The sequence below is a fragment of the Pleurodeles waltl genome, chromosome 5 (genome assembly GCF_031143425.1).
Source record: "Pleurodeles waltl isolate 20211129_DDA chromosome 5, aPleWal1.hap1.20221129, whole genome shotgun sequence".
In the NCBI taxonomy this organism is placed as follows: domain Eukaryota; kingdom Metazoa; phylum Chordata; class Amphibia; order Caudata; family Salamandridae; genus Pleurodeles; species Pleurodeles waltl.
This window is the reverse complement of record NC_090444.1, coordinates 1,148,854,393-1,148,876,509: the sequence shown is the minus strand read 5'-3', so window position 1 is coordinate 1,148,876,509 and position 22,117 is coordinate 1,148,854,393. Positions and strand designations below refer to the sequence as shown.

At 44.3% G+C, this 22,117-nt stretch overlaps 1 protein-coding gene across 1 annotated transcript in view; it reads left to right on the top strand.

Moving 5' to 3' along the window:
- Positions 1-22,117, top strand: part of CEP85L (centrosomal protein 85 like) — a 415,641-nt gene that overhangs the window by 200,991 nt on the left and 192,533 nt on the right. The window contains exon 3 of the mRNA XM_069235375.1: positions 4,904-5,673. Coding sequence (XP_069091476.1) covers positions 4,904-5,673 — 770 coding nt within the window. The remainder of the gene's footprint in view (positions 1-4,903; positions 5,674-22,117) is intronic.

The window sequence follows — 22,117 nt, the reverse complement described above, 5'->3', positions numbered from 1 at the left end:
TGAGGGAAGAAGCGCAGGTAAGGTGGCCTCTACTGTTGCACGTATCTCACACACACCATCGATTTTGTGACTGTCTACGTAGGCTAGTGTTTTAGAGCAACAGTTTAGCCAATAGCAGAGATGGCATCTTGATGGATGACTGCTGCCCGCACTCGGGTTATAGAGGACCGCTCTGACATAGGATCAGAGACTGAGACATCAGATACTGAGACAGCATCTGAGGGATAGGACAATGGCGCAGACTCTGGGAGTGATTTTTCAGTCAGAGGAGTCCCATTCGAAAACTCCTCTTCCAGTACATTATGAGGGAGGTGATGAGGACAGTCCTGCTGTCCCTTCGCAAGCTGTTCGTGCAACTGGGTAATAGTGGGTTAGGCCAACCCAGAGAGCAGGTGAATGCGGCGGCAAGCAGAGAGAGAGTGCTCTCTTGGGAGCTCACCAATTTAGTTCAGCCCCAAATTTCACCACCCAAATCATATTGTGGAGACATCAAAATTGTCTATGGCAAAACAAACTGGTTTTGTAAGGCAGGCACCTGTGTTTTTGGTCCTGGATTCGGCGGCCATATAGAGAAACACACTAAACCCAAACATTTCTGGAAACTAGACATTCGGGGGAGTCCACAGAGGTGTGACTTGTGTGGATTCCCCAAAGTTTTCTTACCCAGAATACCCTGCAAAGCTGAAATGTTGAGAAAAAACTCTATTTTTCTCGCATTTCTGTCACACAAACTACAGGAATATGCTGGGATCCACAACATTCCTACCACCCAGTGACTCCTCACCTGTCCTGATAAAAACACTACCCCACTTGAGTGCCTACACCTAGTGCCTGTGTCAGGAATGGATCACCCCAGGGTCAACAGCTGCCTCACGTAAGGACCAACATTGACCGTTGTGTGATCTATTCCTGTCGCAGGCACCAGGCCTAACCACACAAGTGAGGTATCATATTTATCGGGAGACTTGGGGGAACGCTGGGTGGAAGGAAATTTGTGGCTCCCCTCAGATTCCAGAACTTTCTGTCACCGAAATGTGTGGAAAACGTGGTATTTTAGCCACATTTTGAGGTTTGCAAAGGATTCTGGGTAACAGAACCTGGTCCGAGCCCCACAAGTCACCTCATCTTGGATTCCCCTGGGTTTCTAGTTTACAAAAATGTGCTGGTTTGCTAGGTTTCCCCAGGTGCCGGCTGAGCTAGAGGCCAAAATCCACAGGTAGGCACTGTTTTCTATGAAAAAATGTGATGTGTCCACGTTCTGTTTTGGGGCATTTCCTGTCGCGGGCGCTAGGCCTACCTACACAAGTGAGGTATCATTTTTATCGGGAGACTTGGGGGAACGCCGGGTGGAAGGAAATTTGTGGCTCCTCTCAGATTCCAGAACTTTCTGTCACCGAAATCTGAGGAAAACTTGTTTTTTTAGCCACTTTTTGAGGTTTGCAAAGGATTCTGGGTAACAGAACCTGGTCCGAGCCCCGCGAGTCACCCCTCCTTGGATTGCCCTAGGTCTCTAGTTTTCAGAAATGCACAGGTTTGGTAGGTTTCCCTAGGTGCTGGCTGAGCTACAGGCCAAAATCTACAGGTAGGCACTTCTCAAAAAACACCTCTGTTTTCTTCCAAAAATTTTGATGTGTCCACGTTGCGCTTTGGGGCGTTTCCTGTCGCGGGCGCTAGGCCTACCCACACAAGTGAGGTATCATTTTTATCGGGAGACTTGGGGGAACGCCGGGTGGAAGGAAATTTGTGGCTCCTCTCAGATTCCAGAACTTTCTGTCACCGAAATCTGAGGAAAACTTGTTTTTTTAGCCACTTTTTGAGGTTTGCAAAGGATTCTGGGTAACAGAACCTGGTCCGAGCCCCGCGAGTCACCCCTCCTTGGATTGCCCTAGGTCTCTAGTTTTCAGAAATGCACAGGTTTGGTAGGTTTCCCTAGGTGCCGGCTGAGCTAGAGGCCAAAATCTACAGGTAGGCACTTCTCAAAAAACACCTCTGTTTTCTTCCAAAAATTTTGATGTGTCCACGTTGCGCTTTGGGGCGTTTCCTGTCGCGGGCGCTAGGCCTACCCACACAAGTGAGGTATCATTTTTATCGGGAGACTTGGGGGAACGCCGGGTGGAAGGAAATTTGTGGCTCCTCTCAGATTCCAGAACTTTCTGTCACCGAAATGTGAGGAAAACTTGTTTTTTTAGCCACTTTTTGAGGTTTGCAAAGGATTCTGGGTAACAGAACCTGGTCCGAGCCCCGCAAGTCACCCCTCCTTGGATTCCCCTAGGTCTCTAGTTTTCAGAAATGCACAGGTTTGGTAGGTTTCCCTATGTGCCGGCTGAGCTAGAGGCCAAAATCTACAGGTAGGCACTTTGGAAAAAACAGCTGTGTTTTCTATAAAAAAAATAGGATGTGTCCATGTTGTGTTTTGGGGCATTTCCTGTCGCGGGCACTAGGCCTACCCACACAAGTGAGGTATCATTTTTATCGGGAGACTTGGGGGAACACAGAATAGCAAAACAAGTGTTATTGTCCCTTATCTTTCTCTACATTTTTTCCTTCCAAATATAAGAGAGTGTGTAAAAAAGACGTCTATTTGAGAAATGCCCTGCAATTCACATGCTAGTATGGGCACCTCGGAATTCAGCGATGTGCAAATAACCACTGCTCCTCAAAACCTTATCTTGATCCCATTTTGGAAATGCAAAGGTTTTCTTGATACCTCTTTTTCACTCTTCATATTTCAGCAAATGAATTGCTGTATACCCAGTATAGAATGAAAACCAACTGCAGGGTGCAGCTTATTTATTGGCTCTGGGTACCTAGGGTTCTTGATGAACCTACAAGCCCTTTATATCCCCGCAACCAGAAGAGTCCAGCAGACAAAACGGTATATTGCTTTCAGAAATCTGACATCGCAGGAAAAAGTTACAGAGTAAAACATAAAGAAAAATGGCTGTTGTTTTCAGCTCAATTTCAATATTTTTTTATTTCAGCTGTTATTTTCTGTAGGAAAACCTTGTAGGATCTACACAAATGACCCCTTGCTGAATTCAGAATTTTGTCTAGTTTTCAGAAATGTTTAGCATTCCGGGATCCAGCATTGGTTTCACACCCATTCCTGTCACTAACTGGAAGGAGGCTGAAAGCACCAAATATAGTACAAATGGGGTATGTCCCAGTAAAATGCCAAATTTGTGTTGAAAAATTCGGTTTTCTGATTCAAGTCTGCCCGTTCCTGAAAGGTGGGAAGATAGTGATTTCAGCACCAGAAACCCTTGGTTGATGGCATTTTCAGGGAAAAAACCACAAGCCTTCTTCGGCAGCCCTTTTTTCCCATTTTTTTGGAAAAAACAAAATTTTCACTGTATTTTGGCTATTTTCTTGGTCTCCTCCAGGGGAAACCACCAACTCTGGGTACCATTAGAATCCCTAGGATGTTGGAAAAAAAGGACGCAAATTTGGCGTGGTTAGCTTATGTGGACAAAAAGTTATGAAGCCCTAAGCGCGAACTACCCCAAATAGCCAAAAAAGGGCTCAGCACTGGGGGGGGAAAGGCCCAGCAGCTAAGGGGTTAAACACATTATTGGATCAAAGTGTAGGAATGGTAAATTTACTGGAGCTTTTTTTATTTGTGGGTGGAGGAGACCAGCTTAGTTAGAGTAAAACATGAAAGTAAGCTGCAAGAGCTAAGTATATTTGACCTGCCGTTAACAGATATGACATACTGGTTTACTTGGTGATTGTGGAACTTGCTGACTTATGTTCCAATCCTGACTATCCTACTTGGTTACGCTGTATGATACTGAACAAATCAATTTGTTTCAGTGCACTGCACTGCACTTTTTTTATCCGCCAGAATCTGGAGTGATTAGAGAAAAGGATGACCTCAACTTCTTATTTGCTGTATAAAACTGTCTCATGCACAAGTTGTTTTAATCAAAGACAGTGATTATTTCTGCTTATCTACCACAAGACGTGCATCTGTTCAAATCCAATAAAGAATGACCTGCTCAACCATAAAATCCAAACTTGGTGGGGTGGTAGTCCCACCTAGATTTCCTCGTACAAGGCAGATTACTGATGGGGCTTTCTCTTGGAGCACAGGAAGCATGATATTTTCGGCTCTCCTTTGATTCCATGGGTATGAATGCAGACCTGACAGTTAATCCTCCATAACGTGTTTTAGGTGCTTTACCTTTTTCACACATCGTAGAGATTATTATTCAACTTGCAAAAAAAAAAAAAAAAAAAAAAAAAAACATCAGCCGATGAAGTCTGGTTTAATGTTTTTTTGCATAAACCGCTCAGGGTAGTTCCCTGTACAGTGATCTCGTCCTTATTTGACCACTCATGTGATGACTGTTTTTGTAACCTGATGCATGTCATGATTTCTGTTTGGGGGCTTTTAATGGGTCCTTTCAACTGTCCAGACAAATATTTTATTCTCCTTTGGAGGTACATCAACATTTTCTTAAAGGGTGAAGTGCTTTGTCTCATTGAGATTCTGTTTCTGCTCGTTGACAAATGTGTTCGGTTTTCAACGGCTATAACCTGCGTAGCAGTATGACGAAAAGTTTCAAAGAAATTAGTGAAACTGTGCGCTTGCTACCAAAAATATGCAATGTCATTGAATGAAGTTTTTAAATGATCAGCTTGTGTAGCATAGACAGCTGACAACTGCATGCCACTAATGAACATGCAGAGCGATCAAAAGTTTTGGTGTCCAGCGACGTAGGTGGGGCAATGCTGATACTTGGGGTGGGGAGGGGGGGCGGGAAATGTAGAAAGTCTAAAAAGAAAGGAATTGCTGCTGTCTTCTGTGTTGGAAGCCGTTTGGGAGCAAACTGCTGGCCATACTTTGTATTGTATATGCATAACGCTCCTTTATTTATAATCTCAATGCTTTTCTTTCCAGATCACTCAACCTCCAGCTCGTCTTCATCCTTCAAGCCAAGTCGGTCCATGATCTCCATTCCCACTGCCCATGTGATGCCCTCGCCCTCCAGCTCCTCGCACACGAAACACAGGGGAGCGGAGAGGTCTAGCGGTTCAGACTGGAGCCCCGGCCCCTCTCTGCCCGGGGAAAGCAGGACCCCCGATGGCTGCCTGGACATGAAAGACTCCCGGCCAATGAGGAAGTGGTCCTCCTTGTCCAAGCTCAGTGCCTCGGACGCTGGCAGCCAAGATGGAAGCGAGGAGACGAAGGCCTCCCGCTACAGCCTGGAGCGGCTGGGGAGCGACAGTCCCGTGTCCCAGCCAAAGAGGGGCAGCGGCCCGGGCTGCCTGCACCAGAGCATGGAAAGGTTGAGGTTTGAGGACAAGGAACTGCGCAGAAAAGCATCCTCGGGCATCGACGGGAAATACAAATTCGATAGCTGCAATAAGGACGACTTTGGTACTTCCGGTTCCCCAAATCGGAGGCATACCCTTGACATGACATACTGTGCCTTACCCGAGAGCAAGCCGGCTGCCCCAAGCAGCGAGGCCTACGGACAGAGGTATGTCCCCCTGGGGCCTCAGGCTGTGGCTGGTGTGCCGCTTCAGCCCTCTGTGAGGACGCAAATGTGGCTAACGGAACAGTTTAACACAAACCCGGTGGACCACCGGACGACAGAGGAGAGGGCTGGCGTCTCTGCCTGGCAGCAGCAGCTCGAGCAGCTCCGGCTTGAGACAGACTACACACAGGTAAGACGTCATGCAAAAGTGGACGTGTGCTGCCATCGCGTGGGCATCAGCGGTAGCAATAACACTGAACTAACTTTCATAATGTCTGATTTTTGGAGTGGAGCAACCCAAAGCATTTCCATTAGAACAATGCTCTTTTATATAAGACTTCTGCTGTTTCCAAACAATGCAAATTAGAGCTTTTTCTTTAACCTCGTCTAATGGCCCTCAGTCTACCGACCACCAAATGATAGAAGGCTGAGTAGGCTTTGTCAGGAACTAACTCATGGCACAAAATCACTAGTAGTTCGCAGAAAACTTCAACCCGCTAAGCCATCTTGTTTGCATTACCGATGGAAACACCTAGAAATCCTCTCACTAAGCCTTCTACTGTTGATTTAACTTATGGCTGCGCATCAACGTCTATAACACTATGCCTAGAAAGATAGCAGCTGCCGTGTAAGGAGAACACTCTTATCGAGTGTGTAGCCTGGTGGCAAGATCCAACAAAGTTAGCTAAACTCTGTCTGCGTTACATTTAGTACGAACATTTATTAAAAGGATGTCCATGCTCATGATTCACTGCAAACCAGAAGGCATCTTTCATTTAAAATGCTTAAACCGATCGTAGGTTTATTTGCATCCTAGTTATAATTTATCGCCTCCTAAACTTTTAATTTAGCTTGCCATAATGGTAGTTAAATAAAGGTGGGAAGAAGCTGGCGTAAATATTTAAATTTCCCAAGTCATGTTATTTGTAGTCTCCTCGTTTGCCTCGGTGTTATCTTTTTGACTCTTTCCATTCAAGTGTACACAAAACATTGTTAGAGAAGGGAAACACATGTTTGAAGGTGTTTTTACTTTTCAGGGATACCTCATCTCGTACCATGAACACCCAATCTCCAAGAGTGCTGCCCGACCAAATATTTATTTTAGGAAATCTCTCATAGAAGACTATTGCTCCTCTAAAGAGTACCTGTGGAGTCCGGCGGACTTCTTTAATTAAAAGTGGCCCAGCTGGACTTGAGTAAATACACCATTCTCGGTTCTGTGTGCTAGCTGGCCCGTATCATTTTCAGTGTTGCAGCAATTGTGTCATAGTGCAGCGATGAAGTTGTTTTCTAAGTGCTATGACCATGAGACCTCGAACCCATTGAAAGTCTGCCATGGATATAAGTCATCTTTTATTTCATGTATAATGTAGTGGGGCATAATTGCCTGCATTCGCCTTAGATTGTTACACAGAGATGCGATGCAGATAGTGCTAGAATATGCTATACATCAGTGGCTGTTGGTGACGGCAGCTTAGGCAGTGTGAGTGAGCTTGCCGGGATTCTCTTCGGCAAAGGGTATATCTTCCTGTTTCCACAAGACATAAATAACTGCAATTTTTTGATGTAGGCAGAGCAAACTAACCATTGTTGCAAACATCGTTGATTCAATTGTGTTGTCTTTTTTTAAACAGATGAGGACAACATGTATTCTGTTTTCCCTACTTCAATATTTACTTCTCATTGAGGAAAACAGGGAACCAAAGGGTAAATGACAATTCTGGTTCTTTGCCTTCTGACCTCGTTGACTCATCAGGGCCATTGAGGATGCTCTCCTTGAGCCAAGTCTTACTGACCCTTACATGGGGAATTGGCTTGCATAACCGGATCTTAAAGATTCCTAATTCCATCTCTTAATTCTCATCCTCATAGGCATGATCTATGGTTCATCGTAGGGTCTAAGCTCTTTCCTTTCACAGTGTTGCTGTTCTAGCTGATAACTACCCTTTGTGAAAGTGCTGGCTTTCACTGAGACAGTCGGGATTCTATGCTTTCCCATACTTAGACATATAGCTGGTGAAAGCAGAGTCCCTGGCGCTAGTTGAGAAACTTCTTCTGCACAAGACGACTCTTCTTCACAACTTAGGTTTTACCTCTATGCTCAGAAGTTCCACCTCATTCCAACACAGATGTTGACCTTCATTGGTGTGGTGTTGGACGGCTTTTCTTCCTCCTCAGATCATGAATATTGTTGAGCTGATTGTGAGATTTGTGACTCAAACGCATATCGCAGCCCCGCCGATTTTATTCCTGTTTTGCTTCTTGGTATCTTGTTGGTGCCACACACTACCTGGCTGACGAGGGCCCTTTTGTGGTGCCTACCATAGCATTGGCCCTAATACAATTGGAATCACTCAGTTTATGTGGAGATACTCCAGTGAGCTTATTTGGACTTGCACTGGCAAATGAATTGCTCCAATCTGGTGGCGGGTTGTCCTTTCAGCCCTCTGCTAGCACATGCTACTTTGGACTTGGACATCTCCTTGCTGGACGTGCTCACCCGGGCAACATGATGGCTCAAGAGCTTTCTTTTGTGTCAGAGCATTGTCTGCATATAATTGTGTAAACGTGCTGGAGTTTGCCTTGAATGCATTTCTCCCTTTATGGTCAGGGGGTATCATTCAGATTATGCCAGGCAACAAAACCACAATTTATTACATCAACATGCATGGTACTGTAGGTTTGTGGATCCTATTATGGGAGGCAAGTGATGTGTGAGGAGAGGTCACAGCAACAGGGAATTATGACTGTTAGGCTTCTCTTGCAGGTTCCCTCAACATGAGGGCTGACGCTGTTGTCTCCTCTCGTTGGCGGACCATGAGTGGGAAGTACGCCCTTAGTGATCGAGGTGATTTCTTCAAACTGGAGTGTCCATCTGTGAATCTCTTTACCTTGCCCAGACCAGGAAGTGTTTTCAGTTTATTTCCTTACACTTCCTGTTGGATGAAGAAATGTATCTATTCCGGATGTGATTAACAAAATTAGTTAAATACTTATTGAGCATAGCATGCTTAAGACATGTTAACGACATTTTGGGTTGTAACAGTTTAAACATTACTATAATGCTTTACAGGCTACTCCATCAGAAAATACTATCCACAATTGGTCAAGCGCAATGTGGCAAATCATGGTACGACAAATACTTGACCCACATTTAAGACTGATGAAAAGGCATATTTGTGTTTCCTGTTTTACTAAAATATGTATAAAATACTTACATACAAATGCTTTCTGCCAGCCTTCTTCATCCGATAGTCTGTAATTGTGTCTTTCATATTTGTGCTCCACCCACTACAGTTTACAGCATGGAACAGTGGATCACCTAACTTAACTATGAGTGACTGCATTCTGCCATTTCACACATGCACAAGTCCACACACAAAATAGGTCACTTAAATCTTTAGATTAGTGAGGGCCTGGCAGCATCCACAACTTTAAAGTTTTGCAAAAAACATAAATAACATGCATTGACAAACCCAAAAGCCTGGCATGCTTCAGACCTGTGGACTTTACCAGTATTTGTTTTCTTTGTAAGGAACGTTTAACATAGCCTCTTGACGTTGATGCAATTAAAGAGTGAGCCCTACCCTGTTGGAGATGAGATGCCTTGTACCCTGCATGCTTTTTTCCAATGCATACAACTGTGGTTGAGGATGCATGAGTGGAGGGCAAAGGGGGATAACTAAATGAGCGCTCTCTGGACTCATAAGCATTTTAATGTTGTAAACACAATTTCCAATCTACTTAACTTCTGGCTAAAGAAAAGGCCTTTGTTGATATCTCTGAGGTATGGAACCCCCATCCAACAATCATATGGCGTCCCCTAAAGGGTCCAAGAGCATTTGTGCTTCACTAAAGAACAGCCAGCTAATAAAACCAAAGACTAATCTACCATGATGGGTGGAGGTTCAGATCTGATCTGCTGCTGTGTCTGAAGGAGCTGTAAAATGTGCTGGTAACTAGCAAAATTAGAGGGGTCCAGGCTAGGATTTTCCAAGAAGGGCAAAATATACAGACATTGATATCCTACCACTCGCTCGTGTTTTTTGTTTTTCCCACCTTTTAATGATGAATTGCTGATGGAATCTGGTAAGATTCATACCTGCAACTTGCTAGTTTTAAATATATCTATGAAGTGAGCACATGAACCTGTTGTCACCTGCCATGTGCATCTTTTGTTGCAAATGTTTGTATTGATTAAGCACCAGAGCGGTTGTATCGCTTACTCATGGCTGGGTGAACGGACCTAGTCTTCCAATGTGGAAGACAGAAGGCATAATCAGCTGAGTACTTTCCACGGCTGGGAATTTAGTGTGTGCCAATGTTTTTATGAAATGTTGGCTCACTCGTTGTGGTAAGGTGACATCTGATTTGTCAGCAAAACCAAAAGGGTAGTGGGTGTCAGCTGTAGGAAGGTGCTTACGAGAAAAGTAAGTACATGAGTAAGTGTCAGCCCTAACTTAGCAACTGGGCTCTCATATGTAAAATGTGCCCAGTGGCGCCTGGGATTCTCAGTCACCACACAACACGCTTAAGCCTCCGAGGTGAAAACTTTAGAGCTCAGACTGGTCCCCAGCTAGTTATGAAACTCTTCAACAGTAGTCTTCATAGTAGCTCAAGGCAGCACACATTTTAAGAAGATTAGTCAAATATATCCTTACTGAAAGACCTGAAATGTATTTACCAGATGTGCCAGAACAGTAACTCTGCACCCGGTATGCATCCCACTTAGTTGCCAGTATATTTGAAGCAGGCGTGTACTCATACATGTAAGCAACATGTCTCCGACCCGCACAAGAATTCGTTGTTTTCTGAAATGAATTGACCAACATTGCCGTGTGTGACTCTGAACTCGGAGACGCAGGGACCCGCGTATCCGGTGTGCTCGCGGCGCCGGGGCTTCCTGCAGCGCGCAGTGGTGACGGTTGAGCTTTTTGTGGTGAACAGCGCAGCGCGCGGGCCTCCGGGGACCCTCCCGGAAGTCCATTAGCAGCTCGAGTGGTTTTACTGCGCGGGCGGGAAGTGACGCCTCGGCTCCAGCTGGTGCTTCAGTCCTACTCGGCGGCGTCCAAACATTTTATAGAAAATCCATATTTGTCTCGGATTAGCTTAATAAACGTGCAGCAATTTCTGTACAGAGGATGCTTCCATGAAAGTAAAATCGTGGTTATGTGTTATTCACAGTGGCTTTTATCTCCAAAACTTACTTGGGACCAAGTTAATGATATTACGCACTATTGTTCTATAGGTCTGTGTTGTTCATTTTTTAGCTTCGGAACTGCAGTTGGCCCAGCAATGATTCAAACTTGTGACCTAAAAATTAAATGTTGACGTGCAGCGAGCCCTCAACCCACTGGGCAATCATTTTTTCCCATCATTTAAGGCTTTAGGGTTAGCATTCTTCAGCCACTGGCTGGCTTGGCATAAGAACCTTTTATCACTAGCTTGAGAAATTGTCCATCACATCTGGGATCTAGTCCCACCGTCTTTCTGTAGGCTGGCCCTTTAGCAAACAATGGCATACATAAGGGATTGGTTTATGTGGGAATGCAGCTTTATGCATTTAGTTGTCTTATCCATACACTGTATACACAAATCAACCTTTGACAATTGCTTTGCACTGTACCACACATTTATTTATTGCTTTTGTGCACGCTTCAAACCTATTAACTTTGCCTATGTCTTTTTTGTGTAGTTGAAGCCAGTACTTTTTAGTACAGGTTCAGTTAGGACTTTTGCTTCCATGGTGTGTCACTGAATAGCAGATGCCAGGTCCCCATTTTCTCATATGAAAGTACTTGTAATACCGTAACTGGTTTCCTTCATTTCTTGCCCTTTCTAAATGATATCTATTTAATCTATGTAATGTCAAGTTAGCAGTTTTTGTTTGGTTCCAACGGCGATGGCAACACCAAAAACAGATATTACGCAGGTCCTAAAAGCACTTGCCACAGCAATACATCAGATGCAAACATAAACATTAGACAGAACATCTGATATATGCCCAGAAAAACAGATGTCCTAGTGATTGTTTCCACATCTTTCTCAAAAGCACTAGAGACCAAACAGTGGCACACTATTATCACTGATTGCCAAGGAGACGCTTGCATCTTAAACACAAAGAGCGACATAAGCATATTTTGCATCTTCACTTGCATCACAGATCAGATTAAATACCTTGCAGCACTGTGCTCCTATTGTCTGCAACCATCAGGCATCGGGCCTGGTTTTATTCTAAAGATAAAGGTGTCTAGTCATCCCTCTCACCACAAACCATGTACTCATAGCTCAGTTGCCAAACGGACATGAAATACAAGCCCAAATTATACTTTTTTCATATGAATCCAACACCAAACATTTCACCATGCAAGTTATGCCAACAGGCCATGGGGAACCAGAACACAATACCCAAAACATATCATGAGATGCCCCAGAGTTCAGCCTACAAGGAAAACCTGCTGATCCTATAGAAAGTTACCCGCCACTTGTTCTTCAAGGCCATACCAGTGGCATACCTCGCACTCCACATATTTTGGTAATGTTACATGGCCTGCCATATGGACATATTGTGCAACCACTTGATTTTTCTTGTTGGCAGACGTGGGCATGCCTCATCTCATCCTGAGCGGTTTTAGGATGTCGGCGTTCACGTTTCTGGCAGCAAAAATGTATCTGCTTCACAAAGGCAACCTGTGCAGATTTGTTTTGTAATCCCATGTTTGTAGGTTCCAGTGTTGTATCTAGCATAAGTCTAGTGTAAGTATCAAAATATTATACTCTTGAAATTGCTACTAGAGCTTGGTGTAGTGTATCTGTAAATTGTTCTGATTTGGTTGCAATAAATTTATTTGGTCAGTCTTTCACAGTTTATGGCGTGTGAGGTTATTTTGAATAAGTCAAACGGTTCATGCGACGTGACTTGTGGTTATATCCTCAGTGTCATTAACAGTGGGGGCTCAGGACACCAACAGAAGGAGGGTACTTCACTATCATTTAAATGAATGGTCCAGCAGTATATTCTTGAGGAACACAGCTAAAATTAAGTACTGTAAGTGGCCTGGTCTCCAAGCACTTAAGGCAGTACTTGTAGAGGTCAGGCTCATCTTTATAGTCCTTACAGTTGCTGACCCACAGCTTAAGTGGTCCCAAGGGAAGGCGATGGAGGGACTGAGGTTCCCAACAAAAGGCAACAGTATTGATTGGTAGCACGTCCATGACCATCCTGACATTGAAATTAAGGGCCTAAGACTTTAGTAGCCTATTGTGTGCCTATTGTCAACAAAACTGATGACTCCAGTAGGACAGAGCCCTGCTGTCTTTAATAGTTGGTTTTTTTTTTTCAGGATTTCAGGATATTGATAAATATGTGGTTGAGCAGTGGAGGAAGTCCTTTTTCCCAATACTTTTTTTTATTGATGCAAAACCTGTAAAATAACAGGGGTGTGGAATTTATTAAAATATCTACTTGTCCAGGGGACAGGTTGCTTCTCAAATCTACTTGTCCTGTAAAAAGATCTACTTGTCCCTTTGGTGCCATGTAGTGTGGCGACAAATTATGGCAGCAATTAATAGCCTCTCTGATTATGCCAGGGCTACTACCATAGTAGGGCTTGAATACTTGGAGTTTCAATCCCTACTGTAGCAATTTCCTTATTTTGCCACCTTTCTGCAGATCTGCATACTGGGGCTGGAGGAAGCAGTAAGCAATAGTTCCAGGGCTGGAATGCCTTTGAGTCTGCAAACCTACTAACCTGCATATTTTAAAGATTTTTACCAGCTTCTCTCTAATATTTTCCCATAATAAGAAAGGTTGGACATTTACTCCTGACAATGGCAGAATTAGAACTTCTTCCAGGGTTGGGAAGAAAGTGGCTGGAGGGAAAATGAACTTGCAAATGCTCAATAGATTTTCACATGAGCAAATCTACACATCGTATTTACCCACGCTAAAATACAGTTCACAAATATTTTATTGGGGTACGACATATACCATGGGTGCACTTTTGTGACTTTCTTTAAGAATTTGGGGCCACAAGTAGTAGGTTCAGATTTGTGACCTGCAAATTGCGAGTTGCAAATCCGAATGTAGGATGGTGTCCTTGACACCATCTGTGATTCGCAAGGGCTTCGCAAATGCCCACATCATGAATAATCATGAGGTGGGTCGCAATTTGCGACCCCCTCACGAATGGTGGCCTGCTGGAGACAGCAGACCACCATGTCTGTGACTGCTTTTCAATAAAGCAGTTTTTTTTTGTTTTTTTTTGTAATGCAGCCCGTTTTCCTTAAAGGAAAACGAGATGCATAACAAAAACGAAAAATGAAACGTTTTCGTTTCATTTTTTCAGAGCAGGCAGTGGTCCACAGGACCACTGCTTGCTCTGAAAAAATGTTTACAGTGACATTCACAATGGGAAAGGGGTTCCATGGGGATCCCTTCCCTTTTGCGAAAGTGTTAGCACCCATTTGAAATGGGTGCAAACTGCGATTGGTTTGCGCCCGCGTTCGCGGTCACAAAACAATCCTACATTGCACTGCGAGTCGCAATTAGGAAGGGAACACCCCTTACTAATTGCGAGTCGCAAACCTGTTTTGCGATTCGGTAACCAGGTTACTGAATCGCAAAACTGGGTTTGTGCATCGCAATGTGCTTTTTGCACGTCGCAAACAGCGAAAGTCGCTGTTTGCGACATGCAAAAAGCTACCTACATGTGGGTCTTGGTCCCTAATTAGGTCTGGTGTTAACAAAGACATTTTGTTTTTATTAAACTTCTATTTCTCTCTCTTTCGGCTGGCTTTACTGTGAGTGATCGCATTCTTCTCTTCCACAAGGAGCATATTGCCACACAAAGTAGTTTTGTTCAGTGTCAGGAACTACAGTGGCAATCAGTGACGTAACGAAACTGGAGGGTGCCCCTTTGCAAAGAACATGGAGGAGCACCCTCTCCAGACTCACTCAGGGCAGGTGCTGTGCTGACGGGGCCCCCTGGAGGGCGGCTGCGGGGCCTTTGTTATGCTGCTGGTGGCAACGTGTGCTTTAAGAGTTCAAAAACCTTTTGGGGGGGTTTTGCCAATGTTTGTTACAATGTTGAGGGCCTGGTAGCTCCCACAACAATAAAGTGTTACAAAAGCCATGTCAAAACAAGACACGCATTGATGAAACTAAAAGACTTATAAAAATATGTCAGATCAGTTGGCTTTGTCAGTGTTTGTTTATTTTCATGCTTCCCATAATCGTGTTGAAAATGGTTACACTGATTTTCCATTAGAAATATTTTTGGGAAATACTAGCATGCATCAACACATTTTACTAAATGACACTTCATTTGCATATAATCAGAGAGCATTCTGGGAGCATTATACTTAGCCTCTTAGCCTAAACTTTTCAAACATGTGTGTACACGTTTTTTTTTTTTTTGTACTGGAACCAACGTCAGTAGTGAAGTGTGACCTTAAAACATTTATTTACAGCACGCACCCTAATAATGAAGGCTTTCAAATAATGAACCATAAATACAAGTTCGAACAGCATTATCTTTTGGAAACACATTACCTCAACTGCAGAGAGTTCAACTCTCTGTAAACAGACAGCCAATGGGTTTGTGCTGCAGGGGGTTGGGCCTACTTGTCCCAAGGACAAAGGAAACATAAAAACTTGTTGCCCTTGACCCCAAACAAGATGTCCCGGGCGTCGGGCGATAGGAATTCCACATCCCTGAATAAATGGCGGAAGTCCTCAGCACATTTTGGAGAGGACGTCACCATTTGTGTTAAAACACTTACCCGAACAAGGGTAATTTGCATGATTGTGGGTGGACCAGAACGAGGCCGGACCAAATCAAGTTAAATCAAGTATGTATATATATGTCAAGACCACACCCACTCCCATGACCAAGTTTAGTGCAGGTCCATGAAAGAATCGGGTTTCAGCAGCCTTGTCATTTGACAGGATCCTTGCGCACAGACTTTGGGGCTTTGTGATCACTGATTGGGTTACATCAACTCACATAAAGGGAGGTCAGGGGCTTTGTCGCTTCGTCTCTCTTTGGTACTTAGGAAATAGTGGCTGTGTTATGAGGATCTACACCTATAAAGCACGTGCTCCTTGCACTACAGGGTGTTTGGTTCACTCAGCGAATACCATCACAGTGAGGACCGGCCCAGTCCCCAGAGTATTTGTTGTGTATGCCCTTTCCTTTCATCTCATTTTCTTCTCAGGGCGACCTACCTGTACACGCACACACAACGTTCTCCTTTCTTTTCTGTTTTATTTTCCCTCTGTTTGTTTCAACTTTCTTTCTGTTACTCCTTCTCAATTTCCTTTCTTCCTTCTTCCCCCACCTTCAATTCCCTCGCCCTCCCCCTCCCCCATTCTTCCTGACCGTTATCTCTATGTGGCTGGAGATTGGGGGCAGTTAGATCATCGCCTGTAGTCGTGGCATCGAGAACGTGCTTTCTCCTTTGCTTGATGCCAGTCTGAAGGTGCTGCTCGTGTTTACTGTGGGCATCGTGAAGTGGGCACCCGCTAGGAGGCACACAAGGATATCTGGGGGCGCGAGGCTCGTCCCTGGGCGCTTAAGATTATTCATTCACTTAATTATCTGTCCGACTCCTAAGCCAGCATCGTTTTGCCCAGGTATCTGCTAAAATGTGATTAAAACAGGCAAAGCTGTCGTTGCCATGTGTGAAGTGTTAAAAAACGTTAATATTGGAAAATAAAAGGCAACGATGGATGTCACTTACGAACATTATTGGATCGTTTATGGCCCCAAACCCCTCCTAAAAAGCAAAAACCCTATGATGTATTGGCTCCCTCGCTTTCCGCTTCGATTTAATTTTATATTTTGGATTTATTGCAAGGAAAACGACGACACAAGTGTTAGTTTTGGGGCTTTTCTTTCGAGGTGCCTGCTTCCCAACCACATCCGAGTTCATTTGAAATGTTGGGTATGCTTTCAAAGTTTCAGACTGTATTTGTTTATTTACTAAATGGCAATTACTTAAAGCAGTTTTTGACTTGGTAATTCTTGGAGAAAATGCCCTAAAGCTCTACTACATACGTTTTTTGACCTTCCTCGCAATATTTAATATTTTAGACATTGATGTGGAAATAATGTCGATTACTATACACGAGAGGTGGGTTTAGGCTTGGAAAATTTTGAAGACTCCTGGATAACGCTCCCTAACTTACTTCGCTGCATTGTGCTGCCAGTCAAGTAAATGATCAGTGCAATTGCTATAATAATAATGTCGTGACACGTTGGCCTCTCCCTGTACTGTGTGATGTAATCTTTCTTGCGCTGTGCAGACTAAAGACCGATGCTTAAGCAGGACACAGCACTAGTCTCGTGACTCCTGGTTGGTAGCCGTGGAGGCAACATGCAACTCATTGCTGCGTGTCTCAGGCAGCATACAAGCATGGCAGGCCAACCCGACGGCAAAGTCCCAGCATAGGACATAGGCAGGTCTTAGGCCTGTCCTAAGGTGCAATAGTTGCTAAAGCGTTTGGCACCCTCTCGATCCCACAATTCAAGTAGAGCTGTGCAGGTGCTAAAGCTCTCAAAACAGAACTGTGGGAATAGGAAAGAAACGCTAGGAAGATTGAAACATCTCCGTGTGCCGAAATCTACCAATAGTCTGGAGAAAGGTAGATGGGAGACGTACAATTAACTGTGAAAGCACTTTTAGGCCATACATGGCGCTTAAAGAAGCTAACATGCAGGGTACTACCTTCTGACCTAGGCACTTTTTGGGGCTTTTTTAAAACCGGAGGGGCAGGGCAGTGGAGGGGAGAGAGCTAGCAGTACTCTCTGTGTTTAGAAACTCTCCTCAGGCTTCTTTTGTAGAAGAACGATTGGCTGTTGGAATTTCTCTGGTCAATTGCAGGGCTGAACACATCTTTCATCCCTTAAAAACAGCATCTCTGGACCACATTAGGTCCATCTGCTGCTCGGAGAAAGCTACTATTCGTGGGGTGGATGATGCCATTGTGCATAGTAAAATGGATTAGGTGCCTTTGCATTCACGCTACCTGGTTCCTCAGCTGCATTTTGTGACTTGCCCTCTCTAGTACTTTTTAATACCTTGTTTATTTGGATAGGTATTGAGGATGAGGTTCCTGGATTAATTTACCTCTTTTCTGCCTAGCTGTTCACAATTCCTTCCCCCATACCTGTGCAAAATAGTGTGCCGTAGGGTTCCACCTTGTTTATGGCATCATTTAATTTGTATGCGCAGCCGCTGGAGGACCTGAGGTTGACCAATATGCAGACAAGGTCAATCAGGATTTATAAAGCATGGCTAATCACCCGATAGGGTATCGAGGCTCTTGCAGCTCCTGGAAGCTTATTCGAACAGCCAGGTCTTGAGGGACATTCGGAATTCCACAAGTGAGGTGATTGTCCAGAGATGAGTGGGGAGACTGTTCCAGGTTTTTGCTGTGAAGTGAGAGAAGGAGCGTCATCCACTTCTGCTTCGATAGATGCTGGGAGTATGGGCAGGTGAAAGGGAGGTAGAGCAAGTTTCCTTAACGGTTGGTGGAAGTTCAGGCGGTGGTTGATATGCGCGGGTCCTTGAGTGTGTAGAGTCTTGTGAGCGTGGGTCAGCAGCTTGAATTGGCATCTCTTCTGTGCAGAGAACCAGTGGAGTACCCTGAGGTGGGGTGTGATATGGGTTCGTTGGGGACGGCCGAGGATGAGTCTGGCTGCAGTGTTTTGTATGGTCTGAAGTCTCTGCAGGAGGTGTGCAGCGATTCCTATGTAGAGGGTATTGCCGTAGTCCAGTTGGCCAGTGATGAGGACCTGTCACAGTGCACCTCTTGTGTAGGGGTAGCCACTTGAAGATCTTACGTAGCATGCACAAAGTGAGGAAGCAGATGGAGGAGACGGCGTTGATCTGTGGTTTCATGGTGAGCTTGTTGTCATTGATGATTCTGAGGTTACTGGCGTGGTTGGAGGGAGAGGCTGGGGGTCCTAGGTTTGATAGCCGCCAGGAATCATTCCATGTTGCTACTGTTGCCAAAGATCAGTAATTCAATCTTGTCTGTGTTCAGCTGCAGGCAGTTCTTTAACTAGTCAGCGATGCTTGTCATGCTTCTGTGGAAGTTGGTTCCGGTGGTGGAGGTGTCGTCGGTGAGTGAGAGGATGAGTTGGATGTTGTCTGCGTAGGAAATTATGTTGGGAGTGTGGAATCCTATGATTTAGGTCAGCGGCATCATATATGTGTTGGAGTGGTGTGGTGTGGGATTGAAGGGTGAAGCATGGGGGACACCTCAGGTGATCTCCTTGGGTTCAGGGGTGAAAGGTGGGTTCGTTCGGTGAGGAAGGAGGTGATCGACCAGATTGCATCCCCTTGGGCGCCGAAGTGGTGGAGTCAGTTGATCAGCATGCAGTGGGTTACAAAGTTGAAGGCTTCTGAGAGGTTGAGGAGGTTCAAAGCTGGTGTTTCTCATCGGTCGAGGAGGGTTCGGATGTCGTCTGTGGCTAGGATCAGGGCAGAGACAACAGTTATATTTTGGAGTACTGCCTTTGCCTGATTGCCTCAGTGCTGTTGAACAGAACACTCACTGGCTGTCACTTCACTTTTCTGCGCTTTCAGCATTTTCTGTATAATAATGGGTTTTCTACACTCGCTGTGCAATTTGCAGATGTCATCAAAAAAATGTTCTTCTAGCTCAACCGGAGCTCAAGTTACTTAAGTAGCAGGCCTGTGGTAAATGTTAAATAGCCACTTTTTGCTTTTTGTTTGCTTTATACAAGTGTTAACTGGTTCTTGTGAGGTGAAAATATTGCCCAGGCTGTGTGTTAAAGGACAAAATAGCAAAATAATAAAAATGCTGCATGATTTGTTTTCTTTATCCATAATTTGATACTCTTTTTCAGTATAATTCCAGTGGCCTTCTTATATTGCAAATATTGCACACTCATGACATTAATCTTTTGTTCTGCTGGATCTTTTCCCACAGGTAACCCCTATGACATGGTGTCCTATTTTCAATTTTTACAATTATTATTTTTTCATATCAGTCCAATTGTGTTATTTTTATTGTCACAATGTTAACAAGAAAAAATCAATAACAATTATTTTTGTTTTTAAGCCACCATCTAGCAGTCGCGGCTCCCTCCTATTAAAAGGGGCGGGGCGGGTGCGGCGCGTGGGGAATGCAGGGGGGGGGAGCGGGACATTTACTCATAATAAAAAAAATAATAATAAAGAAGAAAAAAAACGTAAGTCATCTGTTGCCGTGATGCGCTGCCCCTCTTTCCCTCATGGTCGCTGCAGGAACAGGCTCCTAGCCTGCCCTGCACCAATCCGGACGCTGCTTCGAGCAGCGTCAGGATTGGCTGGGAGTGTCCAGCCAGGGTGCTCCCAGGCAGACTGAGCTTGTGTAGGCTCTCTCCAGTCCAGCAACTGTGTCTCCTATCATATGTGTGTTTGGCCAGCCCGAGACGACTGGCCAAACACACAAGCAACACAAAAGGATGATGGACGGAGTGCTGAACAGTGCAAACACTCACCCCCAGTCACAGATCTTGGTTTAATCCATAGTTCTTTTGCTCACCAAGCCACCCCAGTTTGAACCCAGCCATATGCAAATCAGTCTTGACCCTGTTCCTCATGGGAACAGTCCAGCCCGAACTGCCAAGCCAGGTCCTCCCTGGACCGGAAACAAGCATCCTTGGGACCAGGGTATCACCCTTCATCAGCCAGGCTAGCTTGAATCCAGTGGTACAGTGAGCAAGGGACCCACGTCTGGGCCTACCCTTCCCACATAGGGCAACATTAGCAACACAAAAGGATGATGGACTGAGTGCTGAACAATGCAAACACTCACCGATCTGGCTTTAATCCATCGTTCTTTTTCTCACCACGCCACCCCAGTGCACTCCCCTCCGAGGCTGTCATCCACTATGCCCGTCCCTTTCACCACGAAGGAATTATAAAATACTATTCCTTCGTGTTGAAAGCTTTGCAGCTTCTGCTGCTTGGGAGGGGAGAAGGGGAGGGATGCGATGCTCCTCCGCCCTTATGGAGGAGCCACCCCTGCCATCTAGTCTCTAGACAAGATGAGCACTGCTATTTTAATATGCTTTCATCACTGTATCCCAGCTCCTTTTCCATTGTGAAGCATGTTTGGTCGTGGGATCACATACATATGACCACATCATCCACATTCTGTTCAAATTAGCCTGGTACCACTTCCAAATCAAAAGCCATGGGGTTAGGTGTACTTGAAGGATGAGTTCTGGATGGCCAGTCATAAGAATCATAGACTTGCTTTGGCTTGACATTCCTAAGCATTGCCAAGAATTCAGCACCAAGCCCTCTCCATTCTTTTGCAACTGAGATCCGACCTTCCGTCGGTTCAGCCTTTCCCGATTTTATGGTTTCTGTTCTTTAATGTATCTTTTATTTTATTTTAATTGCACTTTATTTTTTGTTTCCTTTGTATTTCTACTTGAATTATTTTGGATTATTGGATTTTTATCTTCTGAATTATTAATCCTCCAATTGCGAAGAGCCCTAACTCCAGGTTGATCCTTGGTGCTCTTTATAGATTGAATTAAATCCTTCTGAATTCACTTTTAAATGAGAAATTGTGTATCTAATTGTTTTATTCTAAATGTAGGAACACTTTAGTCGGCTCTAAAATAACTTGTATATTTTCTACTTGTATTCCCAATTACAAAATTCTTTCACCACAATGTGGACTCTTTTGCTGATTTTTTTTTTTTTTCTTTTCCACCTCATTATAATTAACTAGCCATATCAATAAAATACAGTTCAAGTGGTAAACTAGCACCCTGCTTCACCACTCGTCAAACTTCAATGATGGATATTAAGATGGTGGTGCGGTGCAAGTGCAGTTGTATTTGGTGGAGTAGTTATTTATTTGCAATTTAAATGTGCCTGCCGCCAGTGCTTGAAATTGAAAATAAAAGTGCTGGTACTTTGTATCAGAGTACCTGCTTGATTCTGAGAAGTGCTGGTACTGCCCAATGAAATGTATTAGGTTCTTCTTGAGAAGTGCAAGTAGTCTCCTTCTCAAAATAAAAAAGTGCCAGTACTCGGTACCGGCCTATTTAAAGCACTGCCTGTCGCCAATTCAGTGTACCTCAAAAATTAGCAACAAAGATTGAGACTCGAGTTAGTAAACCAGCTTTTACAACTCTATAGGAACTGTTCATTATTTGGACCTGTTCTGAACCTCTAATGTGTGTGATACATTGTTTCTAGAGGTAGGCTGTTCCAGAGCTGCAGTGCATGGACAGCAAATCTCCATTCTCACCTGCTCTGTAGTACCTTGCTTTGGGCGCTTGGAGCAAAACGTGTTAGTGGATTGCCATTTTATCCAGCTTGTAGGCCAATCTTTTTCTTCAAATTAAAATGTGCTGTGTGTTTCATGCACTTGTAAGTCACACAAAGTGTAACAGTAAGTTTGCTTCTTACAGCTGGAACAGGCCTCACGGCAGGTCGAGTCCTTCCTTTAAAAAAAATAATAATAATTTTATTTAGAAACAGTAGCCGGGCTTAAGAAGTTTGAACCACCTGGTAACACTGGATTGGCAATAGTGGAAAGTCCACATTGGTGCTATTTAGCACAGCGCATATGCCAAGCAGATTCTGTCAACAAT